Raw genomic sequence first — 19327 nt, forward strand, 5'->3', positions numbered from 1 at the left:
ACTTAGCTGATGGAGGTGGTTAAACCCTAGAATCCCCACCACAGGCCATTTGCAAAACCAAATTAGATAATGGCAATGAATGATAATGAGATTATAAGTAACAAGTATTTCCTAATATCTACCCTAAACTTCCAGTTTGAGCCTGCTGACTTAGTCACTGCATTCCAAACGTGTTCTGTTTTGATGTGCTTTTCCTAGCACAATTTTTTTTTTTCCTTGGGTTTTGGAAGATTTATTTGCAAAAAGTTATGGAGGCATTGAGGTGTCTGCTTGTAATATAACATGAAGTTTGTAACAAACTGACTAATTGATAAAAACATCAAAAACCTACTGTGAAAAATGTCAAGTCATTTAGCTGTTTTTTATACGTGCGTTGCCTGCAGGAATTTCTGAAAGTTAAGACACTGAGCTTAATTTACAAACCAAAGAAGCATAAGAGGGCAGGCTCTAAAGATTGAAACATTCCCAATTTCCAGTCAACTGGGTCATTTCTTGAATCTACCCAGTAAATTAGGGCACATGTTTTCTGCACACATGCCATCCTTCAGCAGCTGTAGGGATGGTGGCATCATAGAAATAAATACTTAGTGGAAGCAGGAGAAAAAGCTAATAGTTTGAGTATCTTAATCCTATTTGGTTGTAATCTTGTTTGTTTTCCACGTTAATTGGAGAAATTTCCTTTGTCGTCATGTTGGAAGAGTAAGATTCTGTACACATCCACAGAATGTTATTTGAAAACATATAAAGACATATTATAGATGGCAGTATTTGGCTGATACAAAGCCAATTAAAGTACAGTCAAATGATGTAGAATATAATTCATTCTCTGGATATTGTTGTTTAGGAGGTATAAAATAGTATAATCATTTTACATAAACTCATACACACTATTGTCCAAGGATAGTGTACATTATTTATTTTTTGTTGAGCCCATAACGCCTGGGAAAGACTTTGAAATTTAGCACTTTTGTCCAAGTTATCTGCTGTATAACATTGTAAGCATGAAATAAAATAATCCAGAAAATTCTGGCTATGATGTTCATACCATATCAATCAAGAATGTTAATATAGTATGCACATAAATGTCTTGCTGCTTAAAGTGCAATAAAATGAGAATCCTTGAGTCAAAAAATTTCATGCAAGCACCCTTTCTTTCACTTGATTTATTACCATTCAGTTTGTTAAAGCTGCATAACCCCACTTATGCAGAATACACAGAAGTAAAAGAATCAGCAATCTGTTTTCAAAAGGTAACACGATTTTTACTACAGCAAGTATTGTGCACCTTTTGCCCATTTTTAAAAAAATATATTTTCCAAACCATATGCAAATCAGGTCTACAGAAGTCAACACCTTAAACTTTGCATTTATCCTAGAAATTTAGTGCTTTTAAAGCCCACATACAGCTATAGTACCTGAGTGAAGGAAAATAAAAGTTGAATACAGTTGAACACACAGAGCAGAACACACACACAAAAAGCTACAATGACATAGAAAAACAGTACTTTTCTCCATAAATAAAACAGTTTCAAAGATCCAACATTTAAAACTTTCAAAGTGGTAAAAATGCCAACTGTCTAAGCACATGAAGAAAAATAAAGTCACAGAAACAAAACCAACATTGTTTTCTTCATTCTCTTAAAATAAATAATAAAATAATATGGAGACAAAAACCCCAAAACTTACTCATCGTTTTGAAGACCAACATATCTTGGACTTGGAACCAGCATGACTCTAACATTTTCCAATTTTCCTTTCACGATGTGCATAAACTGATCAAGGTGGCTCGAAGGTGGTTTTGTAGTATATGTCAAAAAAGCATCATCAAAGTTAATACAAAGCGTTTGTGGCTGATAATGATTCCCAAATGCCAAGCGACCCTAAATGAAATAGAAAACCCAATTACTTGTTATAGACTCCTTTTTTGTATATATAGGTATTTACCTATAATAATGCAGTTTAACTAGCCACATGCGATAAAGACTATGGACAAAAATCCTGGCCATAATCTGTGCATATCTAAGAATACCACCTTGTAAATTAAACTCTCAATATCCTATCTCCTACCACCTCAACAGCAGTTTTCTTGAGTTTTTTTTGGGAGGCAACATCAACTTTTAAGGAATGTGACCTAATATCCCTATTGAAAGATACAGGGAAGAAAAGAAAAAAGGAAAAAAAAAAGCCCCAAACACCTCCCAATAACCCAACACACAGCACATTGTATAACACCCATTATCGAGTTTAATTACTTGGTGATATTCTTGAGACCGTTACAAGTCTAAAACACAAGTTTTTCCCAAAACAGAGGACATAACCATGTTTCCATCAGCACCAGAAGGATTTGTGACTCTGCCAGTAGAGGTGGTGATGTCATTTTAAAACTTTTTTAAAGCACAAAGGAGAACAAAAACTCAAAAAGAATGTATAAGAAAAATGAATGGCAAGCCTGATTTTTCAGCATATACTGCTAAATATTTTCATTATCAAGATCTTTTCACTTACCGTGCTCACATTGACTTTAATGACTGGAATAAGTGATCTCCATGAAGAAGAAGGGTCTTGAGATTCTGTTTTTACTTTAACACTATGGGAAAAAATAGGTATTATTATTTCATTTTTTCTGCAGAAAAGCTACCCAACCTTTTCTTCTAGCAGTCTTTGGTGCACAGCTCTCGGGGAACTCTCCTTCCCACAGGGCTGCCTCCTGGTAAGGGACCTGCTAGCGGTCTACTGCAGACTCCTCCAAAGCCTGGAAGAACAGCAGGAAGCATACGTGGCTACACCTCACGTGCTGGTATACTGAGCTGACACAGGCAGAAAACAACCGTGATGTGTTTAACACAGAGCAACAGTTAAATAAATCTGCCTCGAGGGAACTTGGTCTGTTCTAAATATTCCTATTTAGGTGTGGGCTTTTTTTGTTCCCCAAGACGGGTCCTCCCCAAAGGCAGAAGTCCTTCCTGCACCTGTCAATAACGGCGTAAGATGAAAACATGAATAGACTGGCTCAGAGGCACAGCCCCTACCCAACCTTGGGACTGCCACAGCATCCTGCACTGCCCACTACGTAATTATTAAGACGTACTGGCCAGCAGCAGTGGAAGGACTCAAGTCTCATTAGATCTTCTCTGCTCCTGCCAACAAATCAGTCTGGTGTGATTCTACCCAGAGAGAGGCTTATTATGGAACATCTGACTCCACTACACATAAGCCATGTAGAAGAACTCCTTATAGACTTGCACCATGTTTTCTGGGGTACCCCAGAAAGAGGAATAAAATAAGAAAAGAAGGTTTGTGTAGCTATACACAAAGACACAGCCCTAAGACGACAACTTGAGAAATCAGCCCGAGTTTAAAGCTCAAAAACCAGTAAGTCCTCCCAGCACCACACAGATCCTCACATTTTGCCTATCCAGTGTCTTGAGCAGCTATTACTGCTACTGAGCAACATCATTATTATTCTGCAAGCATAATCCTCTTGAACACATGCTCCCTTTCTACATTGTACTTCACATAGATTTTTCAACCTGTCTCTGATCATTAAACAAGGAGCATTTGGTTTGTTTGGTTGTGTTCTTTAATTATTATGGTAGGATGGCTGAGGAAAGGAGAAAGATTTAGACTGTCAGGCTTGTCAGTGCAATTTCTCTCTCAGCTGTGCTTCAACCATTTGGCCTCCAGAGCATACATTAACAAAACATTACCCCATTAGTTCAGCACTTTGCAGAACAAAGCATCAACAAAATAGCAAAATGAATAATAATTTACCTTTCAAGATTGGTATGTGTTCTCTGCCTCCCATTTACTTGTGCTTTTTCATCATCTTTCTTTGCTGGAATTATTGTGGGATCCAAGCCAAATAGTTCTTGAAGTTGTCCATAAAGCTCAGAACGGTTGTACACATGAAATTCAAAGTCATTCACCATAATATACAGTCGTGTTTCTGCCTTTGGATCTAAACAAATAGTAGCAAAAGAGTTTCTAATTCTATTCCAACATTCCCTCACAATATTTACAGGTTTTCAAATATGCACATTTTGCACATACAATCTACACCATAGTGAACAGCTGCTGGGGTACATATTAAAAAGCAGTAAAAAACTCCAGAAAGTAACTACACCGTTCTAAGAAAATCAGTAAAACTTGGCAAATAAGAGAGTTACATATAAAATCTAAAACCTGAAAGGCATTTCACCCTTGGGTCACAATCCAAAAATAAATGCAGGCGGGAGCTGCACAAAATGGTAAGTGAGGTTTATTCAGTATCATATATAAAAACAAACAAACAAAAATCCCTCTTGATGCACAGCACAGAAGCCTCAGTGCCATCTTCTGGTTTTTGGCACAGATATCAGTACTTGAGACCAACTCAATCTCAAAAACCAAACGGTTTTCTAGCCAAGCTCCGTGGTACAGCATGCCTGAACTGGGAAAAGGCCTTCTTTTACAAAGAAACAAAGAACGTTAATATGCAGAACTAACAAGAAGTATACTTATTTTACACAAACAGTCAACACTTTCACAAATTTAGAATTTTAACTGTTAATATTAGCTTGACCCTCCGATACTTAAAAACTAGTTTAATGCCTACTGATCGCATACAGAGCTGTTTGTGACACACTTTCACATACTTTTGCCTTAGAGAGTATGACCTAATTATGTAGTTAATGTGAGGTAAAAGCTTGCACAACTTCCCCCTAATTACCTAGTTGAAAGAGTGCCCATTACGCATTCACTCAGGAGACCTGAGCTGCTCTAAAACCTGATCTGGTCTTTCCAAGTCAAACAGACTTTAGGAAGTTGAAGCATCAATGTTTATTACAGCAGTCCCCAATCTCAGGGGCTACAAACTGAAGGCAACATTTCCTACAGACACTAGAAACTAAGAAGTCAGAGCAAACACCGCTGCTGTTGTGGTCAAGGTCAAGAGAAGAAATGCAGCTGCCCAAGAGGCAAAGTTTAGAGACACCTGCTTTATTAAATGCACCCTCTCTGCTAACAAACTCATCTGTCCCCTGATGTCACACATCTATACAACCCTGACCCAACAACAGCAACCCACCTTTTACCCCCACACATAGATTACCAGAAATTTCCATATCATTATAAAAAAAAAAAAAGTAAATGTATAGTAAGTCTCCAGAAAGCACTGACATCACAGTTTTCTTGAACAGGAGACAGAAAAGTTAATGAGCCAGTTTCAGTTCCTTCTTGTTTTCATAAAAGCACTATCAAATCCGTTCGTAAGTAATGTTAACTTACATCAGTAAGACACAGGCAAAGGATGACATGGACAAAGACTGGGATACACAACTGTTCACCTGGAAGATCTCAGTATCATCAAGAACACAAATAAATGTAATTTTTCAATTCCTGGAGGCAAGCATTAGACCTCATTAACTAAATTAAATCATAGGTAGTCATTACTTTTTTTAAAGAGGATTTAAAGAGACAACTATCTCTTTTCCCTAATAACAAAAATAAGATTTGACCTCCACTCACTAATTTAGTTGCTTAAGACTCTTTTGGAAAAGAAAAAAAGAAGACAAAGGCAAGCAAAGAGAGACAAGAGACACATCTGAATGCCATATAGTTAAATGATTCAAAGAAGCATATATGTAGGTCATATAAAAGGAACTACCAAACTGATAGCAAAATACTGAAGTTTTATCAACATTCGTTGGAATCAAAGTGACTAATGTAGCCAAGGTTTTGACATTTGCTTCCTACAGAGTTTAATCAAGATGTATTATTTATTATTTATTCAAATGTTTGTATCACACCTACACAAACAATTCAACATAAATACAGCCACTAAATAAAACCTAATGGGAATGTGAAACATGTCACTCCTGAAAATAAAAAGTAGGGGAACTGGTTCTCAAAACAGTAGTCCCCCTTTAAAAAGTACCTCACAAACTACACTACATAGTTTTACAATACAAAAATTGATAATCTGCTGTGGCACCTAAGCCAAGGCATCTGGGTGTGCCCTATTCACAACATAATCCTCCAACTTTTGTTACTAAACCACTTTCATTTCTCAAGTATGTACAAAACCTACTCTCAAGTCCCAGTATGGTTTAATTTAACACTCAAGGCAGAAAGACAACCCACATACTCGACTTTTTCTATGAAGTTGTTTCAAGACTGGTATGACATGCCTAGAACAAACATAGTGCCGTGATGAAAAACAGATTGCACTTGCTAGGTCAAACTGAGGAACTTCTAAAAAACCGCAGCAGGAAATGCAACTTCACTACAGGTTATCAAGAAACATTATCCAAATTCTTTGTGGTTCAAACCTTCTCTCATGCAAGGAACTGAGATTAAGTCTTCATGAGAAGCACCTTTACATTATAGTGCAACTCAAGTCTTACAGCAACATTTACTTTAGACTTCAGTGGGCAGGTAGACAATTTTGATGGGTTAGTTTTCCTCTTCTCAGAAGAATGGTAACAAAATAATTCTCTTAACTTTAGAAGAAACGTGAGGCGGGGGAAAAAAAACCTGAAGGCAAAGCATTTTCATTTTTCCAACACAAAGGTTTAATAGTAATGCTTCCTAACATCCATTATTGTAATCTACCCCTTGCTCATAAACACATATTGACTACCAGAAGTTCAATAGGAAGAATATACCGTAAAGCATTTTGCAAAGCACATACACCAGAGCGAAGGAAACTGTCCTCTGAGTTTGCCCTCTTTTTCCTAATTAACCTTCACTCTTCTCTGACAAATCCCAGATCCCACTCTCCACTCAGTTTGCATATCCTCACAAGACTTGCAAAGTCAGTGGATCTCAGCGGGTCAGCAGTAACTGGCAGGTACTGCCTCATTCTTCAGCTCCTCAGGAAGAAGGCTGAGAAGCCACGTGATTAGAAAGTAGTTATCAGGGGAAAAAATTCCCAGTAACACACGAACATATTCCATGGGCACATGGAACACCGCTGCACTTTTCTTACTGACAGGAGTAACAACCTGGAAGCTGAAGTTGTATTAAGATGAATATGTAAATCCTAGTATAAAAAGCAATTTTACTTTGGCATAACGTATTGAACATGTCGTCACTCAATCTTTGTAAAATGTCACTTATTTCACTTACAGGGAAAACTTTACGACTTGTATGACTGGGTTGGATGAACATTGAAGTCCCTTCTGGTTCTAAAACCTCTGAATACATGAATGAATTTCTAGTCCTTCTCCTCCTACAAGCTCAGCGGGGAATATATGAGTCTGCACTACCTTCAGCACATTCCTTCAGGAGACGGAGACATGTACAAGCTGCATACGCATTTGAACAGACAAAGATAGCTTTTAGGAAATTTAAGATGTCCTCACTCTGAAGTTCAGCTCCTTGTGTACAATTGTAGTGGCACTTAAAATTTATAATCTTACTACTGAAAACTGGATTATTGAGTACAGCCTTTTACCAAAGAGATGATGTTAAGGACACCTGAAAGGGAGCTCCCTTATTAAGTACTCCAAATATTTCAGGATCCTTCACCAGCCTCCCCTTTGTGCACAAAAAAAGCCCTCCTCTAATACTCTAAATATCTCTCAGAAAAAAAAATAGAGTGCGGTCACATTATTTCTACACTAACAGGACTTCATGTTTATCACCACTATGAAAGACAAAATCCCACTCCTGTTGCGTTTCACATTATCATTAGGAGCACCCTGCACTTCAGTTACATAACTTAAAAAAAACCAAACCACAACACTCGGAAACTAATTGTTATTGCTTATATCTAAGTCTTCATGAAGATGTATTTTTTCCAAGCAAATCTATTAAAATATTTAAGGCTTGTGTTTTTGTAAGTATTTGGTGGGATTTTTAAATTGTTAATAGCCCTGATTCAGCCTATCTGTTTTTCTATAGCAAGATCTCAGGTCTATTTTGGTTTTTCGTTTTCTGGAAGATCTGGAACAAAGGTATAACATCAGTAACGTCTAGCTATAACAGGTCTTCCAACCATTCTGTGTGACAGCTGTAAGGGAGTAATCCTTGAACAAAACAAGATGCAATATCCCATCAGCCTTCGCAATTCAGTCAGTATTTCAGGGGTATTTCTGTTGCGATCAAGCAGATTGTTGTGGTTTAGCCCCAGCTGGCAACTAAGCACCACACAGCCGCTCACCCACTTCCCCTTCCCCAGCGGGACGGGGAGAGAACTGGGAAAACACTTGTGGGTTGAGATAAAAACAGTTTAATAGGACAGCAAGAGAGAAGGAAACAAAAATGATAACAACAATCATACCGACAAAGGAATGTACAAGAACAAGTGATGCCCAATACAGCAATTGCTCACCACCCCGTGATCGACAGCCCGTCCCCGAGCAGCGATTTCCGCCCCCCGGCCAACTCCAGTTTATGTACTGGGCATGACGTCGTATGGTAGGGAATATCCCTTTGGCCAGCCTGGGTCAGCTGTCCCGGCTGTGTCCCCTCCCAGCTCCCTGTGCACCCCCAGCCTGATCACTGGCAGGCCAGCACAAGAGGCTGGACTGTCCTTGACTGCTCAGCAACAACCCAAAACATCAGCACTTTATCACCAGTTTCTTATCCCAAATCCAAAACACAGTCTCACACTAGCTCCTGTGAAGAAAACCACCTCTATCCTGGCTGAAACCAGGACACAGATTAAAAAGTATTGGGAAGAAAATACTACAGTAGGCTAAGAATCATCGAAGATTTTATTTTTCCTTTAAGGTTAAAAATGAAAGCATCTCTGCTAAATAATCAAAATGTAAAGTGAGCATAGTTATTTTTCCTAGGAAAGCAAGTGATTATTTAAGAAAGTATTTTATTCACATTACTTTATCGCCAGACCTATACATCTCTGACCTCCTTTGTTACTTGTATTATTTGTCCACTAATTATGCAGTCTTAAATGGCAGCAGAAAGGTGCCTTTCAATACCGCCAAGCAAAAATACCACCATAAGAGACAGACACAACTCTTTTTATTGCATTAAGTTCAATTCATTTTCTCATTCTGTAAGCCACTAGAGAAATATGTTTTAACTAGCAGATGGAGAAAATTCTATGAAAACCTGTTGGACAATAACCTGTGGTTGGAAAATTCTAATTAACTCTGAGACTAGGTTACACTTTTTGAATTAGTCTTCTTACGGTATAAAGAACATGAATTGTGTCCTATCACCTCAGAGGCTTAGTAATGTCTCAGTAAAAAGATGTGAGCAGCTCTTCCTAATTCGTATCACTGTAACGCATATGCAGTACTGCTACCACTGTTGAGTTGGTACTGACAAAGCAACAGCTGCACAAGCTTGCTGACAAGTCTAAGAGGCTTCACACCATCAGAGGCCACTTCCAAAGGGCAGATGGGGAAAAAAGCTCCTTCCAAAGTGCAATGACCCTCTCTATTAGTGCCCTCCTCAACTGTAGACAGTTGCCATTTCTGGACCTCCTTGAATTAGCAATGGAGCTGTGATGCTTCACAAGTCAAGTGAGGCAGGACCTGAGATTCATTCAACCAGATTCTAATCCTATAAAAGACTAAGCATACATCACAAGGCTACTTATTTTTTTTTCCACAGCATTTTCCACAGATACAATTAGTCTCTTGCATCTGGTGTTAATCATCCTTCTTCAACCAGAGATAAGGAAGAAAAATTAATTTCTCTTTCACACTTCCCCACTTCTATGACCATAGATGTCATCAAGACACAGGGTTATCACGTACTAAAGAACATCCCCTTACCGAAACACTTCTGCTAAAATACTGACAGCACAACACTACAACTTGAAAACTGAAATCGTTTCCAGAACATAAGAAGTCTCTATTTATCACAGTTATAAACTTCAATACAGGGTCAATTATGCTTAGACTAGAGCTAATGAAGGCTACTATTGAAGTTAATGGTTTGTCTTAAGAAGGATGCAAGTCCCTGATAATGCATCCTGTATTTATTTCATTGCCTTGTTCTAGTCTACTAACACAGATCAGCCAGTTAAAAGAACTCATACCTTCTGATGATTCAATGTACTTCAAGTACATACTAACAAATCAATTACACGCATGTGATTGTGCAAAGGAAGTCTTTTTCTGTAGGCTCCCTGTAAACTTTGAAACCTTTTTGAGAAACCTACCATGCTGTTTCTGCTTAGGGTTGTACATCTTCCACCAGCGAAATATGATAAATCCATCTTGAATTCTAAATTAAATAAATGAGATAAAGCAGAAATTGAGTGATAATCTAAAATCCTACGTGCAGCTGCATGACACGTTGCCTTATGCAGTGCAAAGATCTGGAACTGCAGTAGTGTACCAGCAGTATTAAAGCACAAAGCATTACAGCACAAAGAATGCAATGTATTATACAATTACTGCATCAGTTGAAACTTGTATAAAACCCCATATCCATGGCCTTCTCAAGGCTTTCCAAATTTAACAGCAAGAATGAAAAATACAAACTATTCACTAGTGCACAATTCATGAAACATATTACTCAATTCCAGTAAATAAATGCAAACTACTTGACCAAAATGAATCTTCCAGACTTAAAAGCAGGAGCATGAGGCAGTGAAAGACATTAATGAAAAAGTAGTTCTCCTTCAATCTCTGAAGTGTTTTCTTTTACAAATATCAAGGACAACTAGAATCTTATCCACTACTCACTTCCAACTGATAACGCTCAAACCGCAAATGAGCTAACAAGTATCTAAGAATGTCTAAATATTACCATCAAAAGAGTCAGCTGATTTTTAACATTTACAAATATATTTATTGCTCATTTGTAAGACAATATTCTGATACGTGTTATTTAGACACATACATTCACTGTATTTGAAATCACTATTTAGAAGAATGACTCTCTTGGCAATCTGTACCTGATAGACATGTCTTCCGTGATGAAATAGATTTCACGAACCATGACTTTTCCAGACAGCACAGAGAACGAAAAGGAACCTAGTGTGAAAAAAGTGTTTATCAGACATTGGCCTAAAGTTGTTGATGCTTTATTTTCTGAACAGAAAGAATATAGTATTCAATTATTTGTAACAGGTTTACTGGGTATCTTGAGTTTTCCCTTTGAAAACACACTGACTTTCAGAGGAGAAGGGGAGTCAAGAGATTCAGAACACACAAGACAAAAAGTACACAACTCCAAAAGGTGCTGGGTTTGGTACCACCCAAGAATACAGCCAACCCCCTGAGACACACTAGTCACTCAGCAACATCCAGGTGCCTTGCAAAGCTTGTGAAAAGAGTTAGGAAAGCTATTTAGAAATTTATTGTATCAAGTCATTGTGTATAAGACCGTAATTAGAGAAATACAGATTCCTGACAAAATAGTTTTTCAAATTTTAAATGCCTATAAAGGTTTCAGTCCAACTATTATGACAACTGTGTTTACAGCAGAAAGGATTAATAAGCATGGAAAGACCAGCAGGTAATGCAATAGCCCCTATTTTTGCTAAGGCTTTCCACCTCACCCACAGAAAGTTAAGTAAACCATGATTTGTTTTAAAAAAATAAATATCAACATTAATTGATGGAAGCCAAGCTTTAACTCACGGGATTTAATTAATGTTATGTTCTTCTCACTGATCAAGTTTATAGAGAACACCATATATTTGGCCAGCTATGTCCAGCTGCCTTTACTTAATAGCAATTTCACAGAGAAATTTTAATAAAAGCCCACAGATCAAGTGTAGCAGCCAATAAGTATTTCATCTATATTGCTGCTCAAAAAGTTGGATTTGAAAATGGTTTGGATTACAGTTCTTAAATTCTTGAGGACATAAGCAAATTATTGCAGGTGTCTCTTTGGCAGGTGGTTGTGGGTGGGTTGGTTTTGTTGTTTTTTTTAAGTTTTCACTACATTTACGATGAATAGTTGCAGAAAGAGTCCAGAACTAAAGTCATCGTCATTCTGGGAAGCAGACAGAGGAAGGCATGGAAGAATAAATGAAAGAAAATTAAAAGAGCAGTCAGAGTGAGGTTGTGGGATACAGCCCTCTGTGACTCAGCATCAGATATTTTTGTAATGTGGGTGAGTGCCCAAGTGATTTGCACTGACCTGTTTTATTAAAAAAAAAGTTTTACAATATTTAAAAAAGAAAAGTTAATGGATTTTGATGCAAATGTTCTAGGCAGTATAAATTCTACATATCACAGTCCCAGTATGGATTAACATGATTAGTTGTTCTGACAGCTTATTCAAAAGCAAGGACACTGCCCTAACAGGGAGTTGAGGCTTGAGACTCCGCTATGCCCCTCTAAGCCCACTCCAGCGGCTGCTACCCATGCTACAGATGCCGTATAACCTGCCTCAAAGGTGCGGGGGGAGTGGGAGGCTGCACCCCTTAACACCAAAGCATGAGGCAAAACTCAGAAGCAGCTCAGGCAGGTTCAGGGGGGGGTGGGGGGGAGACTGAGTCAATCTTCTCCTTTTAGCAGACTAACCGTCATGATTACAGGGCTTCGAAAAAGAGGTAACGGAAAATGTACAGATTTTATAGTACATGAAGTATACGGGCTAAACGGAAAAAAGTAAACAAGTAAACTCAACTTAAAATTAAAAACCTATCAAGTAAACTTTAATACAAAATAATGAGAGACTTCAGTGAAAAAGGGGGTGTTTTTCTACCAACACCAAGAATCCTCCCCCTAAAGCATGATAGTGAACTTTTTCTCTTCTTGAATTAAACCCATGCTGATCATTTTCAAATTACTGTAACAAAGGAACGCTTTGATTTTACTTAAGAGTTTTAGCAAATCGAGGTATAATAAAAAGCAGTAGATAAACAGCAGCATTACAGGAATCATAACTTACCAATATGGATGTAGCCATGTTTATATAATCTGTTAAGAACCAAAGTTAAAATGAGTCCAATGTTCCGGGAATTATAGTAAGTTAGGTAGATAATCCATCCACAAGACAATATTGTCGCTGTTGAAAGATTAAAATGAATTAAAATATTTTTTGAAGTATGCTGACCTAGATAAAAGCCTTACCTATTAAGACTATAAAGCACAAGAACGTTCTTCCTAGTCTCCAAAATATTTGAAACTGATGGGACATTTTAATGGGTGTTTTCAGGAAGATGGTATGAGAAGGATGTAAAGAGATGGGGAGAAAAAAAAGGGGAAGTGGGAAGTTCAGTAAAGTATAGATTCTTCACTGCTCTTCCATTCCTCAATATAAAAAAACCCACCAAAAAAATTTCACATCCTCCTGAGGACTTGCAAAGGGCAACACATATTTCATTGCATCCCTTATCATCCAAGAAGTTAAATTTCATAGAACAAATCATAACATGCACAATCCCACACAGTCATTTATTTCAAAACACCCTAAAAAAACACCGTAACAAAAATCAGACTACATTCTTTCTCCACCCTTCTCCAAACTATGAACTGTAACTTAGATTTCTAGTCTTTCATATCTTAGCACAGGAAGCAACATTATCACATCTGAAGCCATTGAAGCATTGAAGTTGCTGTATCCCGAGAGAAATGCGCCTTGGGTCAGCAGAAATCTGTCAACAGTTCAAGCATGGAATTTGATAGGAAAAAAAGGAAACAGCAATCCAATGAGAAACGTGTTTAAAAAAAAATAAATTAGGTCTGCTAATCCCCAAAGTAATTTTTACTTCAGTTGATTAAGAGCTAGTAACCTATTTCTAACTGTAAGGGTTCTCAAAGCTTCCAGAAGGACAAACCCAAAAGGAACGGGACTGCCAGGGAACAGAATAGTTCTAACTCACTTTACTGATAATTACCACTCTGTTTCATCCAAAGCAGAGTAGGAAAGAAAACAATTTTTGTATTTGCGGTATCTCTACTCATTATACTCATTGAACTTTGTAACAGAAGTTTTTAATTTATATATACACTTCATACTGAGAAACTCAGATTTATTGTGCCTGTTATGGGAAATCTGAAGTGCAAAAAGGCATATGGGTATGATGCCTGCACTCTGCAGAGAGTTCAGATGATTACCCCCAAAAAAAACACAAACAAAAGAAATTACAAAAACCACCTGTCCTTTTAATGCCCCTTAATTTTTTTGCACTGGGATGCTCCACTGCTTTGTAATGACGCCTGTGCTTTGTTGAAAGATAAGAAGATAGAAGAGAAGGACTTGCACAAATTTGTCTTTTCCTTACTGGAAAACGGATCCAGTGTGACCAAAATTCAAGTAGCTCACACATTCAGGTAGGTAAGCTGCGACACGTAAAACAAATCAAATCTGTGTGGGTGATTACACAGAAACAAGGCAGGGAGGGTTAAAGCTACACCCCAAAAAAGAAACTGCTTTTGGCATTCAGTGAAGGCACTCTCCAAGGACAGCGTTTACCTCCCCTCGCTTTCAGAGGAGTAAGCTACTCACTGCTGGTCCTCTGTCAATGTAGGGAGAAAGGTGGAATGACTCACACTCAAAGGGTCTCATTCCAGTCATAAAACTTAATTTGAGATTAAAGTTCAACTACACACTTAACTTGTAGATAAAGCCAAGCAGGTACCCTTTTAAGGTGACATATGCTGAGAAAAAATCAGCAAACTAGTGCAGTTTCCAGGCACTTCGGTCCTAATCCACTGCCTTACCACCAGTCTCACCTCTGCCACAAGCTGTAACCTTTTCTTTTCCCTCACCAAATTTCACCTCCTCTATAAAGTGACAGATCCCCTAAACTCTATTCATCTCACTATTATATTCTTGATTTTAAAAGCCCCTTCACTGAAACTACATTTTGGAAATTATATTTGGAAAGTTTTACTGCATGTGATTTTTAGAAATTATTCTAGAATTGAGCACCAGCTCTTTGAGGAGCATGTTCATTTCTAGAATTCTGGGATCAACAGTTAGCTGTTTCAAGATTCAGGAGAAGAAACTATTGACATCTTTTTTTGTTCTCTTATAACAGGATGCCATAGGTCAGCAGATGAAAGCAAAGGAGGAATGGCTGGCTGAAACTGGGTCAGTTAATAAATATTACTTTAATGTGTTTCTATCCAAACCTCATAACAACAGGAGGCTATCCAGCTTTTTCTGTTGTTTGTGTCACTGTTTCTAAAAATACCAAGTGGTTTCTTACAACTGAAGAGATCAGCAGCTCCCCAAAACTGCATAATTGTATATAGGTCAACCTGCCCTTAGAAAAAGGGGATGAACTATATTTGTTGGAGTTCCACTCACCCTTCTGTGAAACAGAAATTTGTAAGTTTAATATATTCAAGCAAATAAGAAAACGAAGCAAACCTTTGGGTTTAAATTATAGCTGTTACATGGAATTGCTTATATGCTACATACTTTCCAAGTAGAATTAACTAATAGTTTGCTCTAGGAATCCAGTGCAGAGAGGGAAAACCAGAGAAAGAGAATTCTGCAGGCAGCAATTTGATACTTTTATTCTTTGGTGAAAGACCTGAGCATCTCTAAGTCTCAAGTCAAAGCTTCTGGTGACAAATTTTTCAGATCTGTTCTGCATTTGTTCCACATTTTACCATGACCAACAATAAGCCGTCTAAATTACACTTCGAATTTTATGTTGAGTACAAAGTTTCTGTGTCAATACATTAAAAGCGAAGTAATATTCAGAAAGCACCCTCGGCTAATTTGCCTATGTCCTTTCCATTCAGCTTGGCCTACTGAAAAATAATTCCAGTATGTCAAAAGCCAACAGACATGCTTTAACTTCCCAGAAATCAAAAAATAAAGTTATTTTTCCTGTGCTGCCCCTCAGAATCCAGGCTGAAAAGCAGGTATTATCTACCTTTGGAAAAGTCCAAATTCATCACATACTTCTAGCACTCTCATCTGGACCTGAATACAACTTAATTTTTATTTTGCTGTCCCTGACCCACTTCTTCATAGATTCAGAAAATAAAAGGACCTACACACAAACATAAACAATAGCACTAGTGGTATTAAAAAATTAGCATACCTAAATCAGGCACATTTACAAAAACATAACCAAGTACATGATAGTTTGGCTCAAAGGGATACTGTGGCACACAATTTAGTCTAGAAGTTATGTTATTAAACACAATAGTCTTTATATCACTATTGAAACTATACCATATTAAATGGCAGATATGCACATACTGGTATAATGAAGTTATTGTATCTGCCTGTCATGTGCTACAATGCTAATCTTTTGTTACGGTATTACAATTAATCACCAGCGTACTCTGGTTTAGAAAAAACTTATTTCATGGAGAGAAGTTCTGTCCAAGTTCTTATTTTGCAGAGTAGCAGCTGTAGAGCATCGTCCTTTGAACACTGGACTTATCTCCCAAGTGTTGCAGCATGGTTAGTATTGGAAACAGTTCTGTAGTTTTTCTTTCCGAATTACTTAAGTAGCATTGCCATACTTCACTAACCAGCTGTACGACAAATCAGAATCTATTTTCAATGTTTTGATGTAATTTGGGAAGAAATTCAATATTGGTATGCAAGCATATAGAGAAGCACATTTAAAAGTACATACAAAAAAAACATTTAATCAAAACAGAATAGATTTACCTTACCTACTAACAGCCAAACAACATTGGAGTCATGTTCTGTTAGGAAGTCTTCCAACTGCGTGATACTTGGGACAAAACTATCATTTTTTCTTTGATCCATTGCTAAACTGTTTTTGCACCAGCACCTATAGAACTGAAGGAAAAAAAAAAGAAAAAGAAAAAAAAAGCCAAAATGCGTAACAAGCACAGTACAGTTTGGAGAAAATTGAGTACGTTCCATGTTAAATAATCTCTAACAGTCTGTTCCACACAAACATGAATTTACTTGTTTTATTCCTTCAATAACATATTCACGATGTTCGCAGCCATCCTTTCTTCTACTCCATAGAGCTCCAGAAACACTTTCACTCATCCCTGCTGAAACAAAGAGTTTCCCAGCACGTGCCTCCTTAAAACAGATTACAGATCAACAAAATGCCAGAATACACTCTCCAAATGTAGTACCCTGAATGCCCTGCAGAGCATATAATAGCAAATAAGTTTATAAAACTCTTGGACCATAGCAGTAAGTCAAAAGGTAGCTGAATATGCAAATAAAAATGAATCTGTATTAAGCCTTCTGACATGCAAAAAGGTAACGTGAGACAACATGAGACTGAACCCTGGAAGGAAAGGCTGAAGCAGACTCTCTAAAGGAGCTATGGAAAAGTCCCATAACCTCTTAATCCACTGTGCCCATTAGTTCTGCTTTAGGTACCTTTGCATCACCTTATAAAAAGTGACTACATAGTGTCTCTGTTATAGAAAGCGGAAAAACAGTCCTTCTGATCTCACACACTTAATCAAACCACCCGTAAATCACCTTGCAACTGGGTTATATTAATTAAGTGTCATTAACAGGGAGTAGCTCAACTCAGTAACATCTGTAATTACACAGCAGTATTTTACTTGCATTAGTTTCATTTTAAGTCTTCTCCCTTGGATGTTAATCTGTCAAGCCTTCTTACAGGAAGATAAGCATTAATTCTGCCCTTTTTTTTTAAAAAAAAAACACCTTCCAGCTCCTGGCAGTCTGTCTTCCTGTCAGTATTCAACAACCACAAAAAAATGAATAGACTTTATTCCCTTCCTTTATGAAGTCTCTGATGCGCTCCATCAGGAGCTCTAGAATGTCTAAGTAATTTTGGTAGGACCTTAGTTTTTGAGTGGCATAACATTTTTAGAATAGTCAGTATTTAGAAGCGCTAGCAACAAAACTAACAATTTAACCAGTTTTTGCTGTAATAGCCATACTACCTCTCACTATTATAAGCTGAAAACAAGATGTGGAAGGAGAAGTTGAAAAAGACTTGCCTTCAATACACTTGTTTCTGCCCTACATTTGGGTAAACACAGTACCTTGAACTAAGACCCTATGTTTTGAACTAAAATATGAGTAACGTCCCAAGAACAAGTGCCAACAATTTGTTTGCCACATCTTCTGTAAGAAGGCACAGAATGGGGAGGAAAGAATGTGAGAGCAATAAACAGAAACAAACAACAACAACCACCCCCAACACCAAAACATCAGATACTGCTTCCAGTAGTGATGATAAAGAAGCTACTAACTTAGCTCCCCAACAAAGGAGAATAATAAGCATCACACCCTTTACAAAAAGAAGCCCTTGTTTTAGAAGGGACATTACAGCAGCAAATTAAAATCACACAATGGCACTGCGATTTGCTTTAAGACATTCACAGTACCTTAATAAAAACTCCATGTCAACTTGTATTATGAAGCAGAGGATGTCTCTGCAGGCAGCCTCAAGATCCTGTAACCCGTGAATGTTACAGGGTAACTAGAGAAAAACCAAAATCAACGCTTTCAGCATAAAGGCAGAAAGAACTTGTTTTTTCCCTTTCTTACCAAGAGACAACAGGGCGACTCTTTTGAAGTGCTGGCAGTTGGTGAGGACTGCCTGTCACCTTAACAACCACCACCACTATTTAATCTCTCAAGAAAGCAACCTGTGGCTTCTTCCCAAGAAATTAGCACCCAACATTACGCGATACTGTGGCAGGACATTAAATATCATTATGCTCTGAAGAGGACTGTGGCAAGACAACTCAGAGACTGCAAGTCATGGGACCCTGATAGTTACTTATTTAAATAAAGACCATGTTCATTACATTTTGTCACCACTATCCATAACCATAAATGGGATATCCTTGGAAGTTCTCTGGAATACATTTGCTATTCACATGAAAATAAACACAGGAATCGCCCATCAGTCATCACGTGTCAATACATCCTTTTGGAACTCCACAGCTGATCCTTGAACACCCAGCCCCTGCCACTGATAGGCACCCTTCACCTTTGATCAAGTCACCCAAAGAAGAGGATGATGGCAACAAAAGCGTAAGCACCCAGAAAGAGGCAGCAGCAACACCTGCGCTAGATGTGGGCTCTCAGCACCTGTCTCAGAGGAAGCAGGTGTGTAATCCATTTAGATTATGAAGCAATTTTGGCCACATGAATTAGCGTAATGGGGGATGCATGCAGAGACTTAAGTAGTATACACTGTTTATAACGCCCCTGTGCATTTATACAGCATGGAGGATGCGGATCACCGTGACTGTAAGAGGAAGAGATGCAGTCTTTGCAGGACAGCTATTAGCTACTTTCAGTAACCAACATTTCTTTCTGTTGACAGTCCCACACCTATCTGCCTTCATCTTCCATGCGATACCATACCCATAGATTTAAATCACGCATACCTCTCAGCTGCCTGCACTAATCCACCCTGTTACATTTATTCCTATGGGCAAAACTACTTTGCAGTCAGACAAAACATTAACTGTTGCACCCTCCAAGAACACTGACCCATAGGTTGATGAGCCTG

At 37.9% G+C, this 19327-nt stretch overlaps 1 protein-coding gene across 1 annotated transcript in view; it reads right to left on the bottom strand.

The window, feature by feature from the left end:
- The window catches only part of KIAA1109 (KIAA1109 ortholog), a gene marked incomplete at its 3' end in the record, with an annotated part of 85913 nt that extends 69281 nt beyond the window's left edge, over positions 1-16632 (bottom strand). The window contains exons 1-7 of the mRNA XM_010294702.1: positions 16509-16632; positions 12808-12924; positions 10859-10937; positions 10118-10182; positions 3772-3958; positions 2506-2587; positions 1687-1880 (exon numbers count right to left, since the gene is read on the bottom strand). Coding sequence (XP_010293004.1) covers positions 1687-1880; positions 2506-2587; positions 3772-3958; positions 10118-10182; positions 10859-10937; positions 12808-12924; positions 16509-16605 — 821 coding nt within the window. The remainder of the gene's footprint in view (positions 1-1686; positions 1881-2505; positions 2588-3771; positions 3959-10117; positions 10183-10858; positions 10938-12807; positions 12925-16508) is intronic.
- Between the last annotated feature and the right edge of the window lie 2695 nt (positions 16633-19327).

The sequence above is a fragment of the Phaethon lepturus genome, unplaced genomic scaffold (assembly GCF_000687285.1).
Source record: "Phaethon lepturus isolate BGI_N335 unplaced genomic scaffold, ASM68728v1 scaffold3089, whole genome shotgun sequence".
In the NCBI taxonomy this organism is placed as follows: Eukaryota; Metazoa; Chordata; class Aves; order Phaethontiformes; family Phaethontidae; genus Phaethon; species Phaethon lepturus.